At 41.9% G+C, this 26228-nt stretch overlaps 1 protein-coding gene across 3 annotated transcripts in view; it reads right to left on the reverse strand.

Moving 5' to 3' along the window:
• Nucleotides 1–26228, reverse strand: part of ebf1a (EBF transcription factor 1a) — a 224528-nt gene that overhangs the window by 16618 nt on the left and 181682 nt on the right. For all 3 annotated transcript variants that reach the window (XM_060927571.1, XM_060927569.1, XM_060927568.1), the window contains exon 11: nucleotides 3007–3095. In XM_060927571.1, coding sequence (XP_060783554.1) covers nucleotides 3007–3095 — 89 coding nt within the window. The remainder of the gene's footprint in view (nucleotides 1–3006; nucleotides 3096–26228) is intronic.

Below are 26228 nucleotides of genomic sequence, written 5' to 3' on the forward strand. Positions count from 1 at the left end.
TATAAACAATAATATACAAACATAAATAATATATAAATAATATAATCATACACGTTCAGACCCAGTGCAGTATTTGTCTTGATTTGCCAATGATGAAGGAAACCACTGCACACTACTCCCCAGTGGTGAGGACCATTTCATCAGAGCACAGACTGAATTGGTCCTTTAGAGGTGGCCAAGACAGGATCAGGTGGATATGAAGTGACAGGGAAAATGGGAGGAACAAACTAGAGAGAAGGAGAGGCAAGGAATGAGGCCACAGACTGGCCACACTGGACTCCAGCCAAACTCATAGACCAGAGCTGTGTGTCTGGATCCAGGCATGAATGCTCACTGAGCAATTAGGGGCTGTTATTTCAAATGACTGCCTCTGTTTCTCTCTTTTTGATATGCATACAATTCTTGATAACATGCCACTGTTTAAACTGGGTGAACGCTGTTGTCTAATATTAAAAACAATGCTAAATTAAACAATTTGATTATCTGAGTGTGCTCATGTTGTACTATAGTACTATGCTTAACTAAAAATAAAACCAATTTCTTAAACTATCATCCTACATACAAGATTAACAGAAAAAAGCAGGACATAAGCTGAGTTGACTTGTACCACCACTTTTAGTGGCTTGCCTAACATGTCCACGGATTTGCCGAAGAATTGAGGGAGACAAGTTAGACTGCCTTGTTCCCTGCTTGCCCCTCACCTGTGATTTAGTCCAGCAGTTGAGAGAAGTGCCGTCAACAAACTGTTATTACCTCAATAAAGAGCAAAATCGATAGTGCAGAAATGAGCAGCCAGGCCCAGCGGCCGATGCTGTTAATATCTGGCTGGGAGTGTTAGAGGGAGCAGAGGACAAACTGAGTGAGATTGTGAGAGAGACAAAGACAGAAGTAGAGGCTTAAAACCTCCACTACTCACAGAAACTGAGGGTAAAATCCATCTGCACACATCAACCCTGTCACCACAATTTACCAGACATGTAGAGCCATGCAGAGAAATGATTTCTCATTTAACTTTCCCTGTATGCTAGCTAGTCTTTGCTTTTCCCATCTTTTTTTTCCCTATTGCTCTCTCTCCTTCTACTCCAGCTGCTTCTAACCCCCTTGTGGTGACTCAATTACTGTTGGCTGAGCAATAATAAAGTGTGGGCGGCAGTGGCTTCGATCGCATGACCCAGGTGAAGGCAGCACAGGACAGCTGACTTCACCATGATGGATCACCCGGATCCCTTTCTTTCTCTCCCTGCTGTTCTCCCTTGGTGACCCTCTGTCTCTTTGCCACTCCCCCATCCTCCCCCACCATCCAACCCCCCTTCTCTCTTTCCCCTCTCTGAAAGCTTGTAAAGAGCCAGAAGTGGAGACTATGTCATGTGTACTATGGCTCTTTTGGTGCATATGAATTAAATCATGCTTACCCCAACATACACAAACTTCTCTTGTGCTCTAAGTTTAACACAAATTTGCTACTGGCTACACATACCTTTAACAACTGTATATATAATCACGCTAACATAGGAAACTGCATCCTCTGGGATTTCCCCAACACTTGCCTTGATAGTGGTCGAGCAGTAGAAGGCAGTTGGGTGTTTTTTTCCTACTCATTTCATTCACATGTGCCCATGCTGCAGGTGCACAGCTGCTCATTGCTTGGTGGCTGTCCAACCATATTCATTAGAACTGCAAGGGAGTCTGTTAAAAATATGGCATGCCGTTAAGACGGTTCTCCAGGGAGGAGCAAAGGCAGTTTTTCTGATGCACTCCCCTCTTGATGAACACAGTGGGATGGCTCACCCCACCTGGGACCCAACTAATGCATTCAAATTCATCACCAGCCCAGTGAAATGAGTCCAGGCCAAGCGAAGGTTAAAACCATACTGATCATATGTGAACAGCAGAATGTGTCAGTCTGTAAGAAATGAACCAAACCACCGTTAACATGACAGACAGAAAGAATGATTATGACTCCTTTTTTAGATTAAGCATAGAAATGAATTTAGCCTCGGTAAAAGGTTTCAACTTGAAAGTCTTCTATTCTGAAGTGCCAGTAAGTTTAAAATATGGTGGTATGGGTGTTTATGGATGATTTTTTTTTTTTTTTTTTGTGTGTGTGTGTGTGTGTGTGTGTGTGTGTGTGTGTGTGTGTGTGTGTGTGTGTGTATGTCCATGTGGTGAATTAGGAATAGATATCAAACACAACAGCCCTATTTAGCCACGCTAAATGTGGCCTGTACATCTGTCCTCTCCAAGCCAGCTGTGGAATGGGAAATGAGAGAGATATGAGAAACAACAATGGTGTTTAGCAGCTTTTGGTCTCCACAAATTATGCAACACAACATAACATCATATTCTGTAACACGGGGGAGGACAGAACACAGTAAAATAAAATTTACTGCATTAACAGCAATTATTTTATTTGACCTGAAATCCCTCCCTACATTTCCACTGAACATTTTGTGTCTACTCTCCATGTACCGTCTGACCCAAATGAAATGAAGTTCCATCCAAAACCAGGATTTTGGAATGATATACTGTGCGTTGACCTCGGTCATATTACAGGTATAATGGATGCAGTGGCTCTGGGACAATGAATACCAATAGCCCACTTCTAATATAGGGAGGACTTATATAACAGTACAAGGTCAAAGCAGGACTGACTGCAAAAGAGCATGACCAGCCAGACATAATTACTCTTTTTTTAGTCTATTAAGTGCTGCAGCTCACAGGGGGCTCAGAGGTATACGACATGTAGAAGATAAAGTACTGTTTATTTATCACTCCCGAAGGATTCATTAACATCTCTTTAAGTGGCATGGGAATGGAGGAGGAAGTACACACTTTTCTTTTTTTGTTTGCTGTTGGTGCCAGAACAAACAATCTATTTGAACATTACAGACACTGATTATTTGAACAGTAAGAACATGATCTCAATGAAAGGAATGGAACGGTGTTAGTTAATGTAGTAAAACACTGAAAATTAGAGGACGTATGGAGTGATAAACTGGAACTGACCTTTGGCAAGCGTTCAGGATCACCTGGATGTCTGGGGATGACCTTCTGCAACCGCTGGAAGCCATAGTCAATGGTGGGCTCATTCAGTGCTGAGGAAGAAGAACACAACAGTGTGACCTAATATTTGACATTCACCTCCATTAACTATCTTTTATACTGTGCTGACTAAACACAATTAATGCACTTTACATCTTTCGATTCCCCAAAATAAATAAACGTGTAGAAGAAATCTCACATGTCAAACCCGTAAATACAATGTCAAATGAGGAGTGGTCCCAACCAAGCAAGCAGCAAAATTGCAAGTGCTGCCAAGCACACATGATGAATAAAACAGGACTCCAGGAATCAATGTGTACGCTTTCTAACAGTTCATTCTGCTCCCTCTGCAGCAGCTCATATGCAGCATTCTATATCAGACATCAGCATTTACCAAAGAAGTCCCCCATGGTGGTTATGTAAAACTGTACACATGCTGTTTAGGAAAATAGAACACACAGCTCTATTGATTCTATACTATGACAGATTTTCAGCCATTAAGAAATCTTAGGATTTTTTTTTCAACCTTGTGATTATCTTCAGTATGACTCACTAACTGCAACTTATGATAGCATGTGCTATTTATCAGCTGGTACACACACACACACACACACACACACACACACACACACACACACACACACACACACACACACACACTTCTCCTGTTCTTGTCAAAGTTGTGTGTGTATATATACACACACACACACACACACACACACACACACACACACAAGTTGTGGTCAGAAATTTACATACAGTGACATTTATGTAAATGGGAAGTAAAATGGGAAAGTCCAAGGAGCTCAGTGCAGATCTGAGAAAGAGGATCGCACATGTACACAACTCCAGAATGTCTGTTGGAGCCATTTCTAAACAACTGCAAATTCCAAGATCAGTTCAAACAATTGCATCCAAGTTATTGTGAGGTATAGTCATTTTGCCAAGCTACTTTGCTTCAAGAAAACCCAAACTGTCACCCTCAGCTGAAAGGAAATTGTTTTGAATGGTCAGGAACAACCTGGGAACCATCATGGCACAGCCCTGCCATGAACTGGAAGCTGATGGATCACTGTCTACAGTTCAGATCACCATGGACTAAGAGGCTGTTATCCAATAAATAACCCCCTGCTCCAAAATTGACACCTTCAAGCTTAACTAAAGCTTGAAGCTGACCACACAGACAAAGAAAAAGCCTTCTGAAGGAAAGCTGTATGGTCAGATAAGACAAAGATTGAGTTGTTTGGCCACAATGACCATGATGTACAGAGGGACACTGTACTACACTGAAGAAAAAAAAAGTCATTGAATTTACTTAATTTTAATGCGTACATCGGTCCCACACAATCCAATTGTGTAAGCTTAAAGTGATTTCATCCCCTTAATGTTATTGTATAAGGTTAAAGTTATTTTAAGCTTACACAATTGGATTGTGTGGGACCGATGTACGCATTAAAATTAAGTAAATTCATTGACTTTTTTTTTAGCTGGTGGTGGTGGTAGCATCGTCATGCTCTGGGGCTGTTTTGCTGCCAGTGGAACTGGTTCACTGTACAAAGTAGATGGAATAGTGAAGGAGGAGGACTACCTCAGAATTCTTCAGCATAAACCATCAGAAACTTGAACATGACTTGGGACTTACAACAGGACAATGAACCCAAACACACATCAGAGCTGGTTGTGGAGGATAAAGGAGTCTTACATTGAAGCATATATGCAGAACCATGGCCTCACTTTCATTTGTAAATGCCTTGAGACCTCAAGAATGGCATAGGAATAGTTTTAAGCATTAACAATAAATCTAATATAGTAATTTTTATGATTATAGGGATTTATATAGGTAGCGGTCTGAGTGAATGACTTGACGTCCATGACGTCACAGCAGGAAGTCTATCGGTCTCATCGCCATTTCCTCTATACTAAAACACAGAGCTGACTGCAAGTCCGATCCTCCATTTTGAGCTAATTTATCACCATGCCACATAGATGTGTTGCTGGCGGATGCAGCAACATGACAGAAGGTGGATTTACATTGCATTCATGGCCCAAGAATGTTCAAACTGCAAAGATTTGGATGCGTCTTGCGAGTTGTTCACAGGCACATTGGGCACCTATGAAGTGGTCTCTCCTCTGCTCTGCGCATTTTACTGAGGACTCATATGAAACCTCTGATCTGTTGAGGAGCATTGGCTATAAGTCTGTACTGAAAGAGGGTGCAGTACCAACAATTAAATAAAACTGCAATTAAAGGAAAGTATTTATTTTATTTATTTTTTTAAAAGGAAAGTGAGTTCAGTTGCACCAGTCCTCCCAGAGTGAGCTGAGGGTTGTTGCTAAAACCCGGGATGGAACGGGACGGGACATATCGCTTGGGCAGTGACCTCCCCGCAGTTGTTGCTAAAACGGGTGACATCCCATTCCGTCCTGGGTTTTAGTAATTGCCTGAGCCCAGCAGTAATGGCGGAATACACAGGATAAAGAAAAGTGAATGAATAGACCAGCCATCTTATTTCTGCGCTGGATATTGCTGCCATCTCTCCCTTACGTGGAAGAAGCGAAGAGAACTGAACGAATGGAGAACTGAACGAACAACTGAAAGTCAGATTGTTTCAAAAACGATCAGCCTTCAAGAAGCGAGAACACAGACGGGTAAGCTCTGACTCTCATTTGGATACTGTAAAAAAAAAAAACACGTTGTTTACCTGCATTTAGATTAATACATGTAACTTGTATTGTGTGTTTAAGTTACCGGTATAAGATTATTTAATTTGCTTCAGAATGTGACTGTCAGTTCATCTGATTATTTAATTAGCCTTTTACGTTTTATCAGTGAAAATGCATGCATGTACATGTAAGTTACATAAGTTATAACACCTATCCTGTTTGAATGAGAGTCAACCCACAATCAATGAAGTCAAATCAGTCTTAGCTGAGCAAGTTGGTAACGGTATTTCTTACTTTCACCATAAATTTTTATTTATATGACTTTGGTCTGGGCGGCACGGTGGTGTAGTGGTTAGTGCTGTCGCCTCACAGCAAGAAGGTCCGGGTTCGAGCCCCGTGGCCGGCGAGGGCCTTTCTGTGCAGAGTTTGCATGTTCTCCCCCATGTCCGCGTGAGTTTCCTCCGGGTGCTCCGGTTTCCCCGACAGTCCAAAGACATGCAGGTTAGGTTAACTGGTGACTCTAAATTGACCGGAGGTGTGAATGTGAGTGTGAATGGTTGTCTGTGTCTATGTGTCAGCCTTGTGATGACCTGGCGACTTGTCCAGGGTGTGCCCCGCCTTTCGCCCGTAGTCAGCTGGGATAGGCTCCAGCTTGCCTGCGACCCTGTAGAACAGGATAAAGCAGCTAGAGATAATGAGATGAGATGACTTTGGTCTATAGCTGTCAAAGGCCTCGGCCTTAAACCAGTTACTACTGTGACGTCACGCACTCAGGGCTGGCTGGCTCAGCGGGGCAGCTCGAATGCCAACTTTGTGGTCGATTTTAACTCTCAAAAATATATATTTTTATTCCCATTTATGCAGCATACAAGAGTCAAGGATGTAGATACGATCCACTCAGAAATTTACTTAAAAATAAAGGCTCTGCGTATCTCCTTTAAACTTCTCCTGACTTCAACCCTCTTGAAAATATATAGACCATGCTTATAAGTTGAGTCCATTGCCAAGAAAAACAAAAAAAATTTAATTGAACTCTACCAATTCTACCATGAAGAGTCGTGAAATATCCAACCAGAATTCTGACAGAAGCTTGTTCATGGTAAACAAAAATATTTGGTCAAGGTGAATCTTGTGAAGAGACATTTTACCCAAATATTAGGTGTGCTGTATGTATATTTTTGACCCTGTATGTATAATTTTGACCCTGTGTTGATTTCAGAAAACCCAAAGAAAATTAAAACTTGTGCATCAAATTCTAGTGTTTTTTTTTATTAAAGATGTATGCTGTACAATCATTGTATCACAGAAAAAGACCAGTTCAAAGAAATTACTGAAAGCCCAAATATTGCCATGACATTCATATGCAAGATGATGTCACTGTATGTAAACTTCTGACCACAACTGTATAACTGTGCATATATATATATATATATATATATATATATATATATATATATATATATATTTTTTTTTTTTTACAGTGCTGCTTGAAAGTTTGTGAACCCTTTAGAATTTTCTTTATTTCTGCATAAATATGACCTAGAACCCAGTTAAACAAATGAGACAAAAATATTATACCTGGTCATTTATTTATTGAGGAAAATGATCCAATATTGCATATCTGTGAGTGGCAAAAGTATGTGAACCTTTGCTTTCAGTATCTGGTGTGACCCCCTTGTGCAGCAATCACTGCAACTAAACGTTTCCAGTAATTGTTCATCAGTCCTGCACACCAGCTTGGAGGAATTTCAGGTGGGGTTTATATTAGACCGTATCAGCGGATCATCAGATTAACGTTTTTAAAAACGATTAGCGTGCACACAGCAACGCCAATACATGATTCGCGTGCACACAGCAACGCCAATACACGGATACGCTAATCACATGACTAATTAGACGGCATGTAAGTTGAAATGTAATGTGTAAATTTCTCCTCAGCGGCTCGGCTCCGCAGGCATCCTGCGCTCCAAATCACTTCGCCCTGAACAGCGAGTGCCCTCTGGAGGGTGCGCACTCCCCGGCCCTGCGCAGCTCACAGAGCGTGCGAGTGAAGCGCACGAGCAGTGATTCGGGACTGAGACGCTGTGTGTGATCCCAGTGCATATCGGGCATGCGCAAGTCACTTACCACTTGCAAATGAAAGGATGGCAAGCCTAAAGACAATCATAACTGCACAATGGGCAGTATTTGCATCAGTATTTGCAGTATTTTCATACTTTTATACTCTTTAATGAAAGGTGATACAAGGCGGAAGTCCGCGCCGTTTTTCAGCAGTCGCGTCACATGACCAACGCCAGCGAATCAGGAAGGTGGATGTCACAGTGACGTTGTCCAATGACGACGTCAGCTAGAGCTCAGCACAGCGTATCCTCGTATCTCAATGTTTACACAGCACCAGATCAGATATGAACTGGATTGAATACGTGGACCCTGGCGGATTCCCATTTCCCGGCGTTTTAATGTGAACGGACAGTGCATCCGCGAAGAAAACGAGACAGATACGGTCTAATGTAAACTTGGCCTTAGCCCATTCCTCCGTACAGAACAGCTTCAACTCTGGGATGTTGGTGGGTTTCCTCAAATGAACTGCTCACTTCAAGTCCTTCCACAACATTTCGATTGGATTAAGGTCAGGACTTTGACTTGGCCATTCCAAAACCTTAACTTTATTCTTCTTTAGCCATTCTTTGGAAGAACGACTTGTGTGCTTAGGGTCGTTGTCTTGCTGCATGACTCACCTTCTCTTGAGATTCAGTTCATGGACAGATGTCCTGACATTTTCCTTTAGAATTCACTGGTATAATTCAGAATTCATTGTTCCATCAATGATGGCAAGCCATCCTGGTCCAGATACCACAAAACAGGCCCAAACCATGACATTAGGTGCCGGACATAGCAGGTAATCTTAGGGTCCTAGGTAAGCACAGGTTCTCAAAGATTCCCAATCCATGCAGGAGCTAATGATAGCTCCTGATAGTATGCCTTCATCAGTCTGAGGTTACTAAGGCCAAGTTTACATTAGACCGTATCTGTCTCGTTTTCCTCGCGGATGCACTGTCCGTTTACATTAAAACGCCTGGAAACGCCGGGAAACGGGAATCCGCCAGGGTCCACGTATTCAATCCAGATCGTGTCTGGTCCGGTGCTGTGTAAACATTGAGAATACGCAGATACGCTGTGCTGAGCTCTAGCTGACGTCGTCATTGGACAACATCACTGTGACTTCCACCTTCCTGATTTGCTGGCGTTGGTCATGTGACGCGACTGCTGAAAAACGGCGCGGACTTCCGCCTTGTATCACCTTTCATTAAAGAGTATAAAAGTATGAAAATACTGCAAATATTGATGCAAATACTGCCCATTGTGTAGTTATGATTGTCTTTAGGCTTGCCATCCTTCCACTTGCAAGTGGTAAGTGACTTGCGCATGCCCGATATGCACTGGGATCACACACACAGCGGCTCAGTCCCGAATCACTGCTCGTGCGCTTCACTCGCGCGCTCTGTGAGCTGCGCAGGGCCGGAGTGCGCACCCTCCAGAGGGCACTCGCTGTTCAGGGCGGAGTGATTTGGAGCGCAGGATGCCTGTGGAGCCGAGCGTATCCGTGTATTGGCGTTGCTGTGTGCACGCGAATCGTGTATTGGCGTTGCTGTGTGCACACTAATCGTTTTAAAAATGTTAATCTGATGATCCGCTGATACGGTCTAATGTAAACCCCACCTAAGAGTAACTTTGTAGAGGTATTTAAATGAGCGAAGGCTATATCCGATGCTGTAGTATGCTCTGGCCCCATCCCAGTGCGGCGTGGCGATGTAGCTTTCAGCAGGTTATGGTCGCTGAACTGTTGGTTGTCCAGGTGGTGCTCTGAAAACAGTGTGGGGTTTATAGATAATTGGGCTAATTTTGAGGGCACTGCTGGCCTGTTAGGGCGGGACAGTATCCATCCCACTCGGGAAGGTGCTGCTCTCATTTCCTGCAGCATAGGTCATAGTCTCAGAACAGGCCTAGTTAATTTCTGACAATCCAGAGCCAAGGCCAGGGAGCAGACGAACAGGCTAAACCAACTGTCTGCCAGCTGCACAGAGTCGTCACTCAGGGTCCACTACATCGAAATTGTGTCTATTCCCCGAGCTCAACAAAAAGGTAGAAATATTCAGAGAGTTTGTTCCAGTAACCTAATCAATATAAAATTAGAGCATACTGACTGTACAGCTGCTGCCAGCACCTTTGATCTAAAGGTGGGGTTATTAAATATTAGATCTCTTACATCTAAAGCGCTAATGGTTAATGAACTCATTACTGAACAGGAGTTTAATGTACTGAAACAAGCTAAATGAATATATAGCATTAAATGAAGCGAGTCCTCCTGCATACAGTTATATACACCAGCCTCGTCGAACTGGCAGAGGAGGAGGCGTCGCGGTTATTTATAATGATTATCTAGGTGTAACACAAAAACCTGGTTATAAATTTAAAGGTGCCCTTCCACCAAAAATGTTTAATACTGGCTCTTTTTGAAATACCATAGTTCACTCCGAGTTGCATATGGATGCGAAAATGTAATTCTACTCCCATTCCCTGTATTAGCTTATGAAATAAAATAGTCAGAAAAACGAGCGAATCTGAAAAAGCCCGACGAACTTACATCACTTCAAAAATTAGCATTCATGGTCTCGTCCACCTTGGCTTGCGACCACCCACGGGAAGAAAGTTCAGATTTAAGCGTGAGGAGAGATAGCAGAGCCCATCTCATCAGTAGCTAACGAAGAGGACCTAACAGCAAGTTGAAAACATGTCTGAACAAGTTCGTGCCTGTGTTATTTGTGGCAGTAACACATCAACGTTGCATTTCTTGCCCAAGACAGAAGAGCTGAAGAAGAAATGGTTGGAATTTATCTTTGGAACACCACCAGCGAAGTATAATGCAACGTTAATACTGTGTTCTGATCATTTCAACCACAGTGACTTTTCAAACTTCGGTGCCTTCAGTAGTGGTTTTGCTTCGAGGTTGTTTTTAATTCCTGGATCTGTACCGTCAAGACGATCGACCACCAGCTCACAAGCTGTAAGTAAAACATGAACTTTTTGTTCGAAGGTTTTGTTACAAAATAGCATGTTCATATTCTCCATGTTAGCATGCATGACATGGTCACAAGCTAGGCAGGGATGAGAGTTCTCTGCTTTTCGGCGGATTTCCATTTTTTCTGAGTAAAAAACGACCTTTTTATATTATGCCAAATCCGTTGAGAATTTTTTTTTTATTAATTTCAGGGGTTTGGGGTATGTTCCTTCTTGCTGTTCAAACTTTATTAATTCCAACGATGTTTACACATTATTTGTAAGTCGCCATCTTTAGTCTCGTTTAAATCTCGTTGAATGTGATGTAAAATTCGTGTTATCTACATTGTTATTGGTCAAAACATCGATGTCGAGACCATCATAGCCAATCAAAACAGTTTTTACAAAGACACCCACATCCACTTGTTCTGACCCACTGGAGGTAGCGTCGCAGTGCTGTTAGCCAATCAGAGGTAACACGTTTACTGATTGCTGTTAGCCAATCAGAGGTAACACGTTTACATGTCATGAATATTAATGAGTAAGAGCTGAAATCCTGTCGTTCTCCCGCCACCCACTCCTCACCAAACTAGAACAGGAGAACCACAGCATTTTTTTCACCAAAACCGGCTCACAGGGCATTCATTCATACTAGAGACCACTGCACAATTAATGAAAAAACGATGCAATGAGACCTTTAATACATTTATAATAATTATATAATTTATAATAATACAGTTCTTCATACTCATATAATGTATGTAGCCTCGAAAAATAAGTCTACCCAGTTAATTCCGTTACTTATTATTTACAGGCCCCCGGGGCCATATTCTGAGTTTCTTTCTGAATTTGCAGATTTTATCTCAGATCTGGTTATTTCCTTAGACAAAGCTTTAGGTGTCAGAGATTTTAATATTCACTTTGATAACCCAGAATACCCTTTGAAAACAGCATTTGTGTCCATTTTAGATTCAGTAGGGATTAATCAGAATGTCATAGGACCGACCATGAATGGTGGTCATACCCTCGATCTAATACTAACATTCGGGTTAAGCGTAGAAAATATAGTCATACTTCCACAGTCTGAAGTTATTTCAGATCATTATCTCATTTCATTCAAACTATGTCTGAGTAATAATATATGCACCTCACCACGCTACTGTATTAAACGTACATTCATGTCAACTACTGCACAGAGCTTTAATGCTCTCCCAGAGTTATCAACTTTGATTGGGTCACTGTCAGCCCCTGCAGAATTTGATCAGGCAACTGAATGCTTAGAGTCAACATTCCGCCATACCTTAGATAATGTAGCTCCTCTTAAAAGGAAAATGGTCAGAGACAAAAAATTAGCACCCTGGTATAATGATGACGCTCGCACATTAAAACAGACCACTTGAAAATTGGAACGTAAATGGCGTCAAACAAAATTGGTAGTGTTCAAATTAGCGTGGAAGGAGAGCTTCCTGAAGTATAGAAAAGCTCTTAGTGCTGTGAGATCAACATATCTCTCCTCATACCTGTAGTATGTAGTAGCAACAATTTCATGAATTTTTTTCATGACAAGATTGAGAATATCCGACAAAAAATTCAAACTACTAATTTAAGGTCAGACAATGTAAGTGACCCTGTGGTTAATAATATAACTGTATCAGATCATCAATTAGAATGTTTTATTCCCCTAAAAGAAACTGAATTACTTTCATTAATCTTGGCATCAAAAGCCTCAACTTGTGTACTAGATCCCTTACCTACACGTCTATTCAAACAGATAATACCTGAAGTAATTGAACTGCTAAAACTAATAAATTCTTCTCTTAGGATTGGCTATGTACCCAAATCCTTTAAACTAGCAGTTATCAAACCCCTGATTAAAAAACCTGACCTTGATCCCTGTCAGCTGTCCAATTATCGGCCAATATCAAACCTCCCCTTTATCTCCAAGATCCTTGAAAAAGCTGTGGCACAGCAGTTATGCTCATATTTACATAGGAATAACATCCACAAAATGTATCAGTCAGGATTTAGACCTCATCATAGCACAGAGACAGCTCTGGTTAAAGTAGTAAATGACCTACTGTTGGCGTCTGATCAGGGCTGTCTCACTGCTTGTGTTGCTTGACCTTAGTGCAGCATTTGATACCACTGATCATTCCATTCTTCTGGGAGTTAAGGCCAATTTATGCTGACAACACAGTCCTCGCAGATGGCGTCGCAGATGGCGTCTGCGTAGCCCCCCCACCTTCGCAGACACTCTGCGCACACCTCCCAAAAATTGTGACCACCGCAGAAGCCTCGCAGACAGCGTCGCAGACAAGAGGGCTCTGATTGGTCCACTCTACATCCGCTGTACACGCACTTCCGCTTCCCTACTTTCCCGGTTTGGTTTGTTTTCACGACCGCCATTTTTAAAAACACGAGCGAAGATGGAGCAGCACGAAGAGCAGTTGATCGAGGAAGTGAGGAAGTACGTACATCTATACGACTCCAGTTCTAGTCATTATAAGTAACCGGAGGATAAACACTCCACTAACCACACCCACCAACTACTCCTAGCGATTTCGCGACTTCGCGCCCCCTTGCGTTGTGGCGGTGAATAACATTGCGCACGCCTATTACTCCCCGCTCAGCGATAAATTACAACTGTCTGCGAAAAGCTATCTGCGAAAGCCTTGTCGCAAGAGCATGCAGAGGCCCTTAGAGGAACAGCCCTCTCCTGGCTCAGCTCTTATTTAACTGATCGCTATCAGTATGTTGATATAAATGGTGATATTTCGAGACGTACTGAGGTAAAGTTTGGTGTTCCACAAGGTTCTGTCTTGGGTCCACTGCTTTTTCTTTATATATGTTACCTCTGGGTGATATTATTCGTAAACATTGTATTAGTTTCCACTGTTATGCTGATGACACAGTTGTATGTTTCTGCAAAATCTGATGAGAGACACCAGCTTAATAGAATTGAGGAATGTGTAGAGGACATTAGACACTGGATGCTTATTAAGTTCCTTCTGCTTAACTCTGACAAGACTGAAGTACTTGTACTCGAACCACATGCAGCTAGAAGTAAGTTTTCTGATTACACAGTAACTCTGGATGGCTTTTCTGTTTCTTCACGTGCAGCAGTAAAAGACCCCGGAGTGATTATTGACCCCAGTCTTTCATTCGAAACTCACATTACCCGGATAGCTTTCTTTCATCTCAGAAATATTGCTAAGATAAGAAATTTAATGTCACTACATGACGCGGAAAAACTAGTTCATACTTTCGTTACCTCCAGGTTGGATTATTGTAATGCCTTACTGTCTGGATGTTCCAATAAATGCATAAACAAGTTCCAGTTAGTTCAAAATGCAGCAGTAAGAGTCCTTACTAGAACTAGAAAATATGACCACATCATCCCTGTCTTATCCACACTGCATTGGCTCCCAATCAAATTTCGTATTGATTATAAAGTACTACTATTGACCTTTAAAGCACTGAATGGTCTTGCACCACAGTACCTGAGTGAATTTCTGCTCCTCTATGACCCGCCACGCCCACTTAGATCAAAAGGTGCAGGCTATCTGCTGGTACCTCGTATAGTGAAGGCTACATCACGGGGCAGAGCCTTTTCTTACAAAGCCCCACGGTTATGGAACAGCCTTCCAAGTAGTGTTCGGGAATCAGACACAGTCTCAGTGTTTAAGTCTAGGCTGAAAACATATCTGTTTAGTCAAGCCTTTTGTTAATGGTGTTTATGAGGTAAAGGTGTAGATCTGGAGGGTCCTCAGACATAGTGTTTTGGTAAACTGGGATGTATGGATGCTGTCAGTCCCCACTCGCTTGCTCACTCGAGTTTGTTGATGGTGTAGTGGCTGGCTGCTTTATGTCCTGGGGCTCCCTCGTGTCTGTGTTACCTTCTGGCTCTCCCCTTTTAGTTATGCTGTCATAGTTAGTTGCCGGAGTCCCTGCTTGTACTTAGTGCAATATGTATACTATTTCTACTTATTCAGGTAGCATTGGGCATACCTAACAACCTATGTTTTCTCTCTCTCTCTCTCTCTCTTTCTCTCTCCCCCTCCCCCCCAAATCTGTCCCTCTGAGTTACATGTTGGTCCTGGGATTGAGATGCTGACCTCTTCTGCTCCTCGGACCTGCTTGATCCATCCTGGTGCCCTGTGTCTGGTTGAAGTCTCATCGCATCACTCCTGTGGAGGACGGCCCCATGAGGACAGTTGAAAGTCACACCTGGAGGACGCTCTGGACTCTTACATTAATGCTTTTATGGCTGAGGACTACAGTTGATTTGCTAACTTTAGGACTGCAGTTGTCATGAACAGTTTTGCACTCAAGTTTCCATCAATGAAGAGTTTATAACATCAACGAAACTGACTTCATGTTAAAACTGTTAATGTTATAGTCATGCTGTCTGTTGTTGCCCAAATGAGGATGGGTTCCCTTTTGAGTCTGGTTCCTCTTGAGGTTTCTTCCTCATGTCGTCTGAGGGAGTTTTTCCTTGCCACCGTTGCCACAGGCTTGCTCATTGGGGATAGATTAGGGATAAAATTAGCTCATGTTTTAAGTCATTCAAATTCTGTACAGCTGCTTTGCGACAATGTTTATTGTTAAAAGCGCTATACAAATAAATCTGACTTGACTTGATATTACCACCACCATGTTTCACAGATGGGATAAGGTTCTCGTGCTGGAATGCAGTGTTTTCCTTTCTCCAAACATAATGCTTCTCATTTAAACCAAAAAGTTCTATTTTGGTCTCATCCATCCACAAAACATTTTTTCCAATAGATAGTTTTCACTGACGTCACGGCATTCCGGGGAACGCCCTCCAGCCACCATATTGTGGGGCAAACAAAGGACCATCGCCATTACCGGCTACGTTATCTCGGACGAATTTATAAAGTTATATAGTCAGTTTTCTAAAATAAAGATCAATGTCGGCAAAATCAAGCAAACGGAAGTATATGGATACATTGGACGACATCTCACGACAACGGTATGCAGCCAAACTGGCCTTGATTGGGGGAATTGACCCCTACGAAGTGGACAAAGATGCATTTTCAAGTGACTATGCAGGGCTGCCATCCATATTGTACCCTGATATTGTGAACTATTTCGTGAATAGTAAAAGTGCCTACACACTTGACGACCTCAAAGCATACAAGTCGCTGGAGTCATACAATTATTTTGTCTGTGGCTGGGTCCGTGAAGTCCACCATATAAAAACAAGTGACAGTCGTGTCCTAATTACAGCCAAGGTATGTAAACATTGGAATTTTCTGATCTGAACCTATTTTTTAATTATCAATCACTTGGCACACTCGTGTATTTTATTCACTGAAACTGTCTTACTACTATTATGAATACTGTGCAATATTACTTTGCATTGAAAAGCTGTGCACATTTGCGCGAAGCTGCGCAAATGTGCACAGCTTTCCGATTCACTGTTTTTTCTCATCCTTATACTTACTATGTTTCATGGACTGTAACGGATTTGCTTATTTAGTAATTTTAATACAGAATTTACTTTGAAATTATAATCAGACACTCCAACGTCCCCCCTAAAAAAAAAAAAATCAGATCTGTGCAATTCAGCCGTGAAAAAGGAGACATCCGCCAAAAGGCGTGTTGTTTGCATCCCTGCGTACAGAATAGACCTAAAATGTTTTTCAAAAATGACCCTTGCGTGAGTGAAGTGACAAGTGTCAAATAGAAACGTGACAAACGAGTGATATTAAGTGTACATTACAATGTAAACGTACACTCAGCGGTTCCAGTTAGGCATTCTCCAGAGATTGTTTACATGATGTTTTGGTTTCCAAAAACAAACTTAAACACAATTGATTGTTTATTTAAACAACTTACCACTTATAAAATGATCGGAGCAGACTTTGCTGTGTTTGGAAGGCTGATAATCCTTGTGGTTGATTCTTGCAAGCCATAGATTTCTCCTTTGTATGCTGAGTTTCTTTGTTTGCTCGCCTTCGTGCTCCCGTACAGTGGGAATTCCATAAAAGCTCCGCTTGACGTCATCATCTGACCTATTACGACAGCCGTGAATACAACAGGTGTGCACCATTGCTAGCTTTAAATAGCCTGCTTGGGTTCTTTTGAAGACTTTGTACTCGCGCATTACAATGTGTGCTCAGTGCTTGACCCGCAAGATGGCCACCACTAGGGAATCCCCGACTCTGTGACGTCATGTGAAAACTATCTATAGCCTTCTGGCTTGTCCATGTGATCTTTAGCAAACTGCAGATGAGCAGCAATGTTCTTTTTGGAGAGCAGTGGATTTCTCCTTGCAACCCTGCCATGCACACCATTGTTGTTCAGTGTTCTCCTGATGGTGGACTCATAAATATTAACATCAGCCAATGTGAGAGAGGCCTTCAGGTGCTTAGAAGTTTCCCTGGGGTCCTTTGTGACCTCGCCAACTATTACACGCCTTGCTCTTGGAGTGATCTTTGTTGGTTGACCACTCCTGGGGAGGGTAACAGTGGTCTTGAATTTCCTCCATTTGTACACAATCTGTCTGACTGTGGATTGGTGGAGTCCAAACTCTTTAGAGATGGTTTTGTAACCTCTTCCAGCCTGATAAGCATCAACAACACTTTTTCTGAGGTCCTCAGAAATCTCCTTTGTTTGTGTCATGATACACTTCCACAAACATGTGTTGTGAAGATCAGATCCCTGTCCTTTAAATAAAACAGGGTGCCCACTCACACCTGATTGTTATCCCATTGATTGAAAACACCTGACTCTAATTTCACCTTCAAATTAACTGCTAATCCTAGAGGTTCACATACTTTTGCCACTCACAGATATGTAATATTGGATCATTTTCCTCAATAAATAAATGATAAAGTATCATATTTTTGTCTCATTTGTTTAAATGGGTTCTCTTTATCTACTTTTAGGACTTGTGTGAAAATCTGATGATGTTTTAGGTCATATTTATGCAGAAATATAGAAAATTCTAAAGGGTTCACAAACTTTCAAGTACCACTGTGTGTGTGTGTCTGTGTGTGTGTGTGTGTATATATATATATATATATATATATATATATATATATATATATATATATATATATATACACACACACACAAACACAGAGTACTGGCATAGTAGATGGCAACAAATTCTTCTCAAGAATTTTCCAGTACATGACTCCACTAATTTTTCCTTAAAGAATTTTATTTAGCTGGTACTGTGACAAGAGAAACAGCCCCATCACATGATGCTTCAACCTCTGAACTTTATTGTAGGCATGATATTTCTAGGGTCATATGCAAAGCCAACAGAGGGGAACTGCAGGGTCTTCTAGACCTTCAGAGAAGGCCCAAACATATCAGCATTTCAAATGTCATTTTTAATTACTTTAATTCTTTAATTTCTTTCATTATGAAATTATTCTCTTTTAATTTTAATTTAGCCTCATTTTTTTTAATCAAATTTGCTTCAGAAATTAAAGGGTTACTGTCCTGAAAACATTAAAATGAGATTTTTTTTAAATTTGTTTGTTGTCTCTAGGCTGAGAAGAGTTTAGAGCTGGCTCACTCATTGGTTAGGACTTCATTGCTGGGACAGAAGGCCATATGTAGGAAGTGGCAGATGAATTAACCAATCAGCTTTTAATTTATAATGGGAGGGACCAAAAATTTAATGCCCTCAGCCTCCTCGAAGGCCAATGTGGTCTTAATGTTTCACTGTTGTTTCTGATGTTCTGTACTGTACTGATGTAATGTAACACACCTGTGGACATTATCATACTTGGGATGTCTGGAAAGGGCACTGATCTCTATGTAGAGATCAGTGGGGATGGGGTGAGCTGGCTTTGTGAATCCTGCATGGGCAATGCAGGATTTAATTAATGCAGTATATTTTTTATTTTTCCCAAGATATTATGTTTATTTTTTGATGTAAGAATGTTTTGACACACATCCACTGTTTATATCGGATCAAATATGTAAATTAGCATTGTAAAATTCCATGTGAAAAGTTGAGTGTTTATCTGAATAGCCATTTGGCTGGGTGCTAATTGGTGTATTATGTTGAATTCTTTACCCTGTCTCCGTGTGTTGATAGACCTGTCATTCACTGTTTTCCAGGTATGTTTGCTGGACTATGTTAAGAAAACTCTTAAGAGCTGTCAAATATTTTACTCATTACTGTATGGTTTATTTCATTTGTTGTATATTGTAAACTACACTATACAGTACAATCAATATTAAGTGCACGACTATTATAGTCTGTTTTATCTCACACAGTGTAATGTAGCCAGCCAACTGCACAGTATGTAACCTACAGTATGTAATTTTTTTTTTTAAATCGTGCTTGGGATATCTGGAAAGGGGGATGCCAAAATTCTTTCCCCTGTCTCTGTGTGTTGATAGCCCTGTCATTCATTGTTTTCAGAATAAATGTTGATAGATCAACTCCTCTGCATCATCTATTAGCCACACAGAGACTTTTAGTTATTATTAGAGTAACTGGCTGGTTACTCTACACACTTGCCCCAGTATGTTTCACTCAGACTAAAGTATGCATTTCCCTTTGTAATTTACTTAGTTATTTTTAAAATCAGCATCGACAGCTACACACAATGGAGCTACCTGACACCCTGCTGCTAATCCCTTGCAAAATCCTTTGCCCTGTTGCTTTTTTGGTGTCTGGCTAAGTTTTGGCTGAGCCAAAACTTACTATTAGAGTCCCAGCTCTAATAGTAACGGTTCGCCACTGAAAGCCAAACATGGTGCTTTGAAAAGTTTTTTTTTCTTATCTGAACACACAACATTCTCCCAGTAATCTACAGGTTTCTTCAAATGTTCTGTAGCAAACTCCAAACAAGCTTCAACATGCCTTTTCTTCAGTAATGGAGTCTTCTCTGGTGATCTATGGAGACTGTAGCTGTGGAGTGCATTGCCTATAATTTTTTCTGTGAAAACTGGATCCACTGCTTCCAGCTCTTTCTAGAGGTTTTTTTTTTCTAGTTCTTGGGCTATTCTTCTGACTAACATTCTGAGCACCCAGTCAAAAAATGGTTGAGTGATATTCCTTTGACTTGTAGATAATAGTCATGATGGTGCTTACAGGAAATTTTTTTGAGAAATCCATCTGTCACCAGTGCCATTGCTGTGCTACTCAACAATCTTGTTGTGAAGGTCCTGGGAAGTTTTTTACTCTGACACATCATGAGATGTTTCTTGCATGACAGCTTGGTGACAAATGATTTCTTTACTTGCATTTAGAGGTGGATTCTCTTTTTCAAAGTGTGGAAGTACTAACCTACCAACATGCACTAACCAAGCTGATTATAATCAGCACAGGTAGAAGAAATAATCAATGCAATCAGCTGGGTTTTTATTGTTCAATACTTTTTTCCTGTATCATTCCACTTTATTGCATGTAGCTTTTTTATGAATTGAAATATTATGATTTATTTTTCTGTGTAGTTTTATTGCATTAATACCAATGTTTGCTCAACATTTCATGTGAATAGCAGCACTGGAAATATCTTTTAAAAAAATGATGCGATGGATACTTATTTGTCCCCATCGTAGCAAGCGTCTGCCAACAACAACAACAGCTATATTTGTCATGCTCCCGGGCTCACCTAACACTCTGGACTCCACTTCCCACAATCCCACTCACACACCTGACAGTACCACGTGCACTCCATCAGCCAACCCAGAGCCACTTCCTAGGAGTGGCTCCCCTGAGTTCTAATTGTCATCAACTGTACCTTTTTGTTTATGTCTGTATTTATACCCCTCTGTTTGTTTCGTTCATTGCACAGTATTGCCGCCACATTTCCGTAGGCCCACTGAGTGTTTATATTTCCGTGTATGACCCTTTTTTGCCTTTCGGTTTCTTCCCGTTTTGCCTAGCCCTTGTGTTTATCTGCTCGTTTCTCTCACTTCCCAGTTTCTCGATCTTTGCCTGTTTCTCCACTCCGATTTGCCTAGCCCTTGTGTTTATCTTGCCTGTGTTTTCCTGATTTCTGGTTCTTGAACTAGTGCCCGTTTCATGACCTCGATTTGTCTAGCCCTCATTACTTTGTTGGATTTCCCAGTATTGACCTGGCCTGGTTATTGAACATTGTCTTCTCTCACTGTGTCTATTAAAACCTTGAGTTTATTCTTAATCCGCAAGTGTCTGGTTTGTCACAGCCGCATTACAATATTCTCCTCCAGACAGGTTAATAAATGATGACTTTTAATAAATTTCACTCCTTTTTAATAGAAAAGCACTGTTTATCTGCAAAAAATATTTGTAGGTCCCATAATTCAATTAAAGTTTTTATTTCTGTGAGGCAACACTTCAGGATTCCAGTCCACACAGATATAGATAGTTTTCACTGACGTCACGGCATTCCGGGGAATGCCCTCCAGCCGCCATATTATGGGGCAAACAAAACGGACCATCGCCATTACCGGCTACGTTATCTCGGACAAATTTATGAAGTTATATAGTCAGTTTTCTAAAATAAAGATCAATGTCGGCAAAATCAAGCAAACGGAAGTATATAGATACATTGGACGACATCTCACGACAACGGTATGCAGCCAAACTGGCCTTGATTGGGGGAATTGACCCCTACGAAGTGGACAAAGATGCATTTTCAAGTGACTATGCAGGGCTGCCATCCATATTGTACCCTGATATTGTGAACTATTTCGTGAATAGTAAAAGTGCCTACACACTTGACGACCTCAAAGCATACAAGTCGCTGGAGTCATACAATTATTTTGTCTGTGGCTGGGTCCGTGAAGTCCACCATACAAAAACAAGTGACAGTCATGTCCTAATTACAGCCAAGGTATGTAAACATTGGAATTTTAGAGCTCTCAACACTGCATATAAATATATGTGTGTGTATAATATCGAGTTGATTTAAGACAAATTTTACATCCATTAGTGGTATTACAGTACCATGTCAGTATAAACTTTGTAATATAATTAACTGGTATGTAGGCTTGTTACATTTTGTGTTTATTATGATAAATATGACAATTTATAGGCCAGTAATAATCATATGTTTGCAGCCTTGTACCGAGCGATATTAAGTGTACATTACAATGTAAACGTACACTCAGCGGTTCCAGTTAGGCATTCTCCAGAGATTGTTTACACGATGTTTTGGTTTCCAAAAACAAACTTAAACACAATTGATTGTTTATTTAAACAACTTACCACTTATAAAATGATCGGAGCAGACTTTGCTGTGTTTGGAAGGCTGATAATCCTTGCGGTTGATTCTCACAAGCCATAGATTTCTTCTTTGTATGCTGAGTTTCTTTGTTTGCTCGCCTTCGTGCTCCCATACAGTGGGAATTCCATAAAAGCTCCGCTTGACGTCATCATCTGACCTATTACGACAGCCGTGAATACAACAGGTGTGCACCATTGCTAGCTTTAAATAGCCTGCTTGGGTTCTTTTGAAGACTTTGTACTTGCGCGTTGCAATGTGTGCTCAGTGACCCGTACGGTAAGCTTGACGCACAAGATGGCCGCCACTAGGGAATCCCTGACTCTGTGATGTCATGTGAAAACTATGTATAGGAACAGCTTAATGGACTCTTGCTGAGAACACAGCAATAAGGCAATATTTAAAAAGGAACATCAGGTTTTTTTTCTAGAAAAATTTAGTATGAGGGCGCTCACCATGGCGAGGGAGCGAAGCGGCGGGGGGGGGATGGTGCCGGTTGTCCCCCCCCCACTGTGCAAAGCCTTTGAAAAATGCTCCAATGGGACATTCTGAGGCTATCTGAGAGGGAAATTGTAACAAATTGTCTGTCAACATTGAAAAAGAAAGAAGTAATCTTCTTCTGCCCCGGACAGTCTTTGGCTTTCTTCCGTTTCGTGCCATGGGATGACATCTTTAAATGCCCAAGTGTCAACAAAAACAACTCGCAAACTACTTCTGTCAAAAGCTCCCACGCCGGTGGGTGAAAGGTCATTCAGTCTCGAGAAATCTCGCTCTACAAGTCAGCTGACCTTGTATGTAACCCATGTCAAATCTCGCGAGAGCAGCCGCGACAAGTAAACAACTAAACAACATGGCGCCTCAGTCTGGAAAACACCAATTCGGATTGTTTTTGCACCGTCTGGCGGTGTATCTACTATGATTGGAATATTTTTGGAGCAATTATAACGTATTTGATGATCAGACACATTGTCACGTAGTGTTGCTGGGATGTTTTCACGGAGTTGGTAAGGGGGCGCACGCCGAGAGTAAGAGGGCGCAGCGCCCCTGTTCCCCCGTTTAGACGAAAGCCTGATAATAATAATAATAATAATAATAATAATAATAATAATAATGGGGCGGCACAGTGATGTAGTGGTTAGTGCTGTCACCTCACAGCAAGAAGGTCCGGGTTCGAGCCCCATGGCCGATGAGGGCCTTTCTGTGCGGAGTTTGCATGTTCTCCCTGTGTCCGCGTGGGTTTCCTCCGGGTGCTCCGGTTTCCCCCACAGTCCAAAGACATGCAGGTTAGGTTAATTGGTGACTCTAAATTGACCGGAGGTGTGAATGTGAGTGTGAATGGTTGTCTGTATCTATGTGTCAGCCCTGTGATGACCTGGCAACTTGTCCAGGGTGTACCCCGCCTTTCACCCGTAGTCAGCTGGGATAGGCTCCAGCTTGCCTGCGACCCTGTAGAACAGGATAAAGCAGCTAGAAATAATGAGATGAGATAATAATAATGTTGCTTTCTATAGGTCAGAGAAAACACCACAAAAAAAGTTGCTAAAGAGTGGAGAAATGTTCATGAAACAGAATGGTTTTGAGATGAGATTTGAAGAAAGGAAGAGAAGAGCAATCATGGAGAGTTTGAGGAAGGGAATTCCAGAGCTTGGGGGCCATGGCACTGAAGGACCTGCCACCCAGGGTACAGAGTCTAGTGTGAGGAACAGCAAGGAGATTATAGCTAGATGATCTGAGAGAGTGGGATGGAGTATAAGGGGTCAGGAGATCACAGATGTAAGAAGGAGCAAGGTTATGGAGAGCTCACACAGTCAGTGAAGCATTCACACAGGTCTGGGATTGCTATCATAGCTGTGTTGATATGTGGGCATCCTTTCTGCTTGTAGCAATGTATTCGTTTGGATTGAAGACACATCTTGCTGCTGGCCAGGGAGTGGTCAGTGTCACAGTTAGCATTGTGATAGCTGTGAGTAACAAGGATGCAGTTCAGCAAGGGTCTTTGAGTGATAATGAGATCCAGCTGGTGCCATTGACGGGATCTGGGGTGCTGCCAGGATACTCTGTAGCTTGGCTTGGTGAAGAAGAATGTGTTGGTTATACAGAGGTCATGGTAGGAGCATAGCTCAAGAAGCCTCTGTCCGTTCTCATTGAACTTGCTGACACCATAGTGGCTGATGCTGTGGGGCTAGGAGTCATGATCAGCTCCCACTTGGGCACTGAAGTCCCCAAGCAGGTGCAGGTGTTCTGTGGGAGGAATCCCTCTGATGATGGAAGCAAGCTCCTCATAAAACTCATCCTTTACCTCAGCTGATGAGCAGAGTGTAGGAGCATTGATGCTCAGGATATTCACTGTGCAAGAGGAGGTTGACAGATGGAGCAAGAGGATTTGGGCTGTGCCTTTGAATGGTGGTTCCACTGATGACAGGATAGAGTTTCTCACAGCGAATCCAATGCTGTGCAATCATGGTTCCTCTGGTTCCTGCCCCTGCCAAAAGAATGTGTAGTCCTGTTCTCTGAGGCTGCCATTTGAATGGAGTCTGGTCTCCTGCAGTGCAGCAATGTCAATGTTGAGCCTTTTGAGCTCTTGGTTGATGATGTTTTCCTGGAGTCATCAACCTGATGTAAGTTCCAAGGTTGTTATAGCCAGGGGTAGCAGTGGGGACAAGCTCCCACTGCCTATAAAGTGCTTCCATATGGCATGCATGTCAAATAGCCTCTGACAACCAAGTCCAACTCCTGGCCTGCTCATGCAGCTTAGTCTCTAATCCTGGTGGAACTGCTTCTACTGACAGGAGAAGGGGCTAGGGTGGGTTTCTGGCACCTTAAAACCAGTTGCTTCAGGTAAATAATAATAATAATAATCAGTTAAACTTATACAGTGCCTTTCTCATACCCAAGGTTGTTTTACAATTATAAGGAAAGGAAAAAAAGAACTCCACCAGAAAAAGGTCAGGATGTCATTCCAATGGTGTCTCACCAAAAGGCACATAAACACAAGTCCCATACTGCCTGCACAACCACTGGGCAACGCTGCCGAGAACACTGCACCATAGATCCACAAAGTGAGCACAGAAGCACCGCCACGCTGGTATGTCCCACTCCACCTGCACAGCCGTCGCAATACCACTGAGCAACATCACTCAGAACACCACACCAAGCACAAAAGCACAGAGCGCTGGACAACCCTGATGTTAAAAAGAGCAATGAGCTCACTGCAGTCCATAGCAAGGAGCACAGGCATCACCCACGGTGGACGAGGGAACCGACGCCCAAAACTGGATCTGGAGCTACACCACAATCGGTGGACAAAACACTCAAACAAAAACAAAAAACAAACATCAAAATACAGAAACACAAAAAAGAAAAACAAAAGAGAAAATAAAATAAAATAAAATTAAATTAAATAAAAAGCTCTGGTGAGAAGTGGCAGCCAGAATAGGGTAAGTGGAGCTTGTCAGCCTGGGAAGACAGTCCATCTAGGATAAGGTAAACTGGATATGGCCGCAAGGCAGTGGAGGTTTGGAATCAGTTCCAATGCTTGAAAAACCTCATGTCCGATACGACTAAAGTCTGTGCAAGGACGAGCAAAACTTTAATGGTGATCGTCCAATTGGACAACAAAAGTTAGTGTTGGCAACCTAAGCAACACAGGCACACAGGCGCTAAGAGAGCAGGGACCCAGTCTAAAGTAGCCCATCTCATTTTACAGGAAATGCATTTGTTTTACAGGAAATGCAATGTTTTATTTATCAACTTGACAATATATAAAAGTACAAAAAATATTTTGAGGAAATCATTCAAATTTCCTTGTTTTTGGTTATAATTCGTCAAAGTATGCAAAGTTCAAGTGTACTGGAAAAGCTTGGCTCAGAGTGGTCCACGGAATGACATAATTATACCAATTGTCTAAGGGCGACGAGGGTCAAGGACGCTGAGTGCCAGCAGCACGGTTGAAGCGGGCAGGTGTCAAACTTGGAACTTTTATATGACGATTGGAGTTAATCATAAATGATATCACTGAATAATGTTCCTTACCTCTAACCAATATATCTCATCTCATCTCATCATCTCTAGCCGCTTTATCCTGTTCTACAGGGTCGCAGGCAAGCTGGAGCCTATCCCAGCTGACTACGGGTGAAAGGCGGGGTACACCCTGGACAAGTCACCAGGTCATCACAGGTCTGACACATAGACACAGACAACCATTCACACTCACACCTCCGGTCAATTTAGAGTCTCCAGTTAACCTAACCTGCATGT

This window comes from Neoarius graeffei, chromosome 8, assembly GCF_027579695.1.
Source record: "Neoarius graeffei isolate fNeoGra1 chromosome 8, fNeoGra1.pri, whole genome shotgun sequence".
NCBI lineage: Eukaryota > Metazoa > Chordata > Actinopteri > Siluriformes > Ariidae > Neoarius > Neoarius graeffei.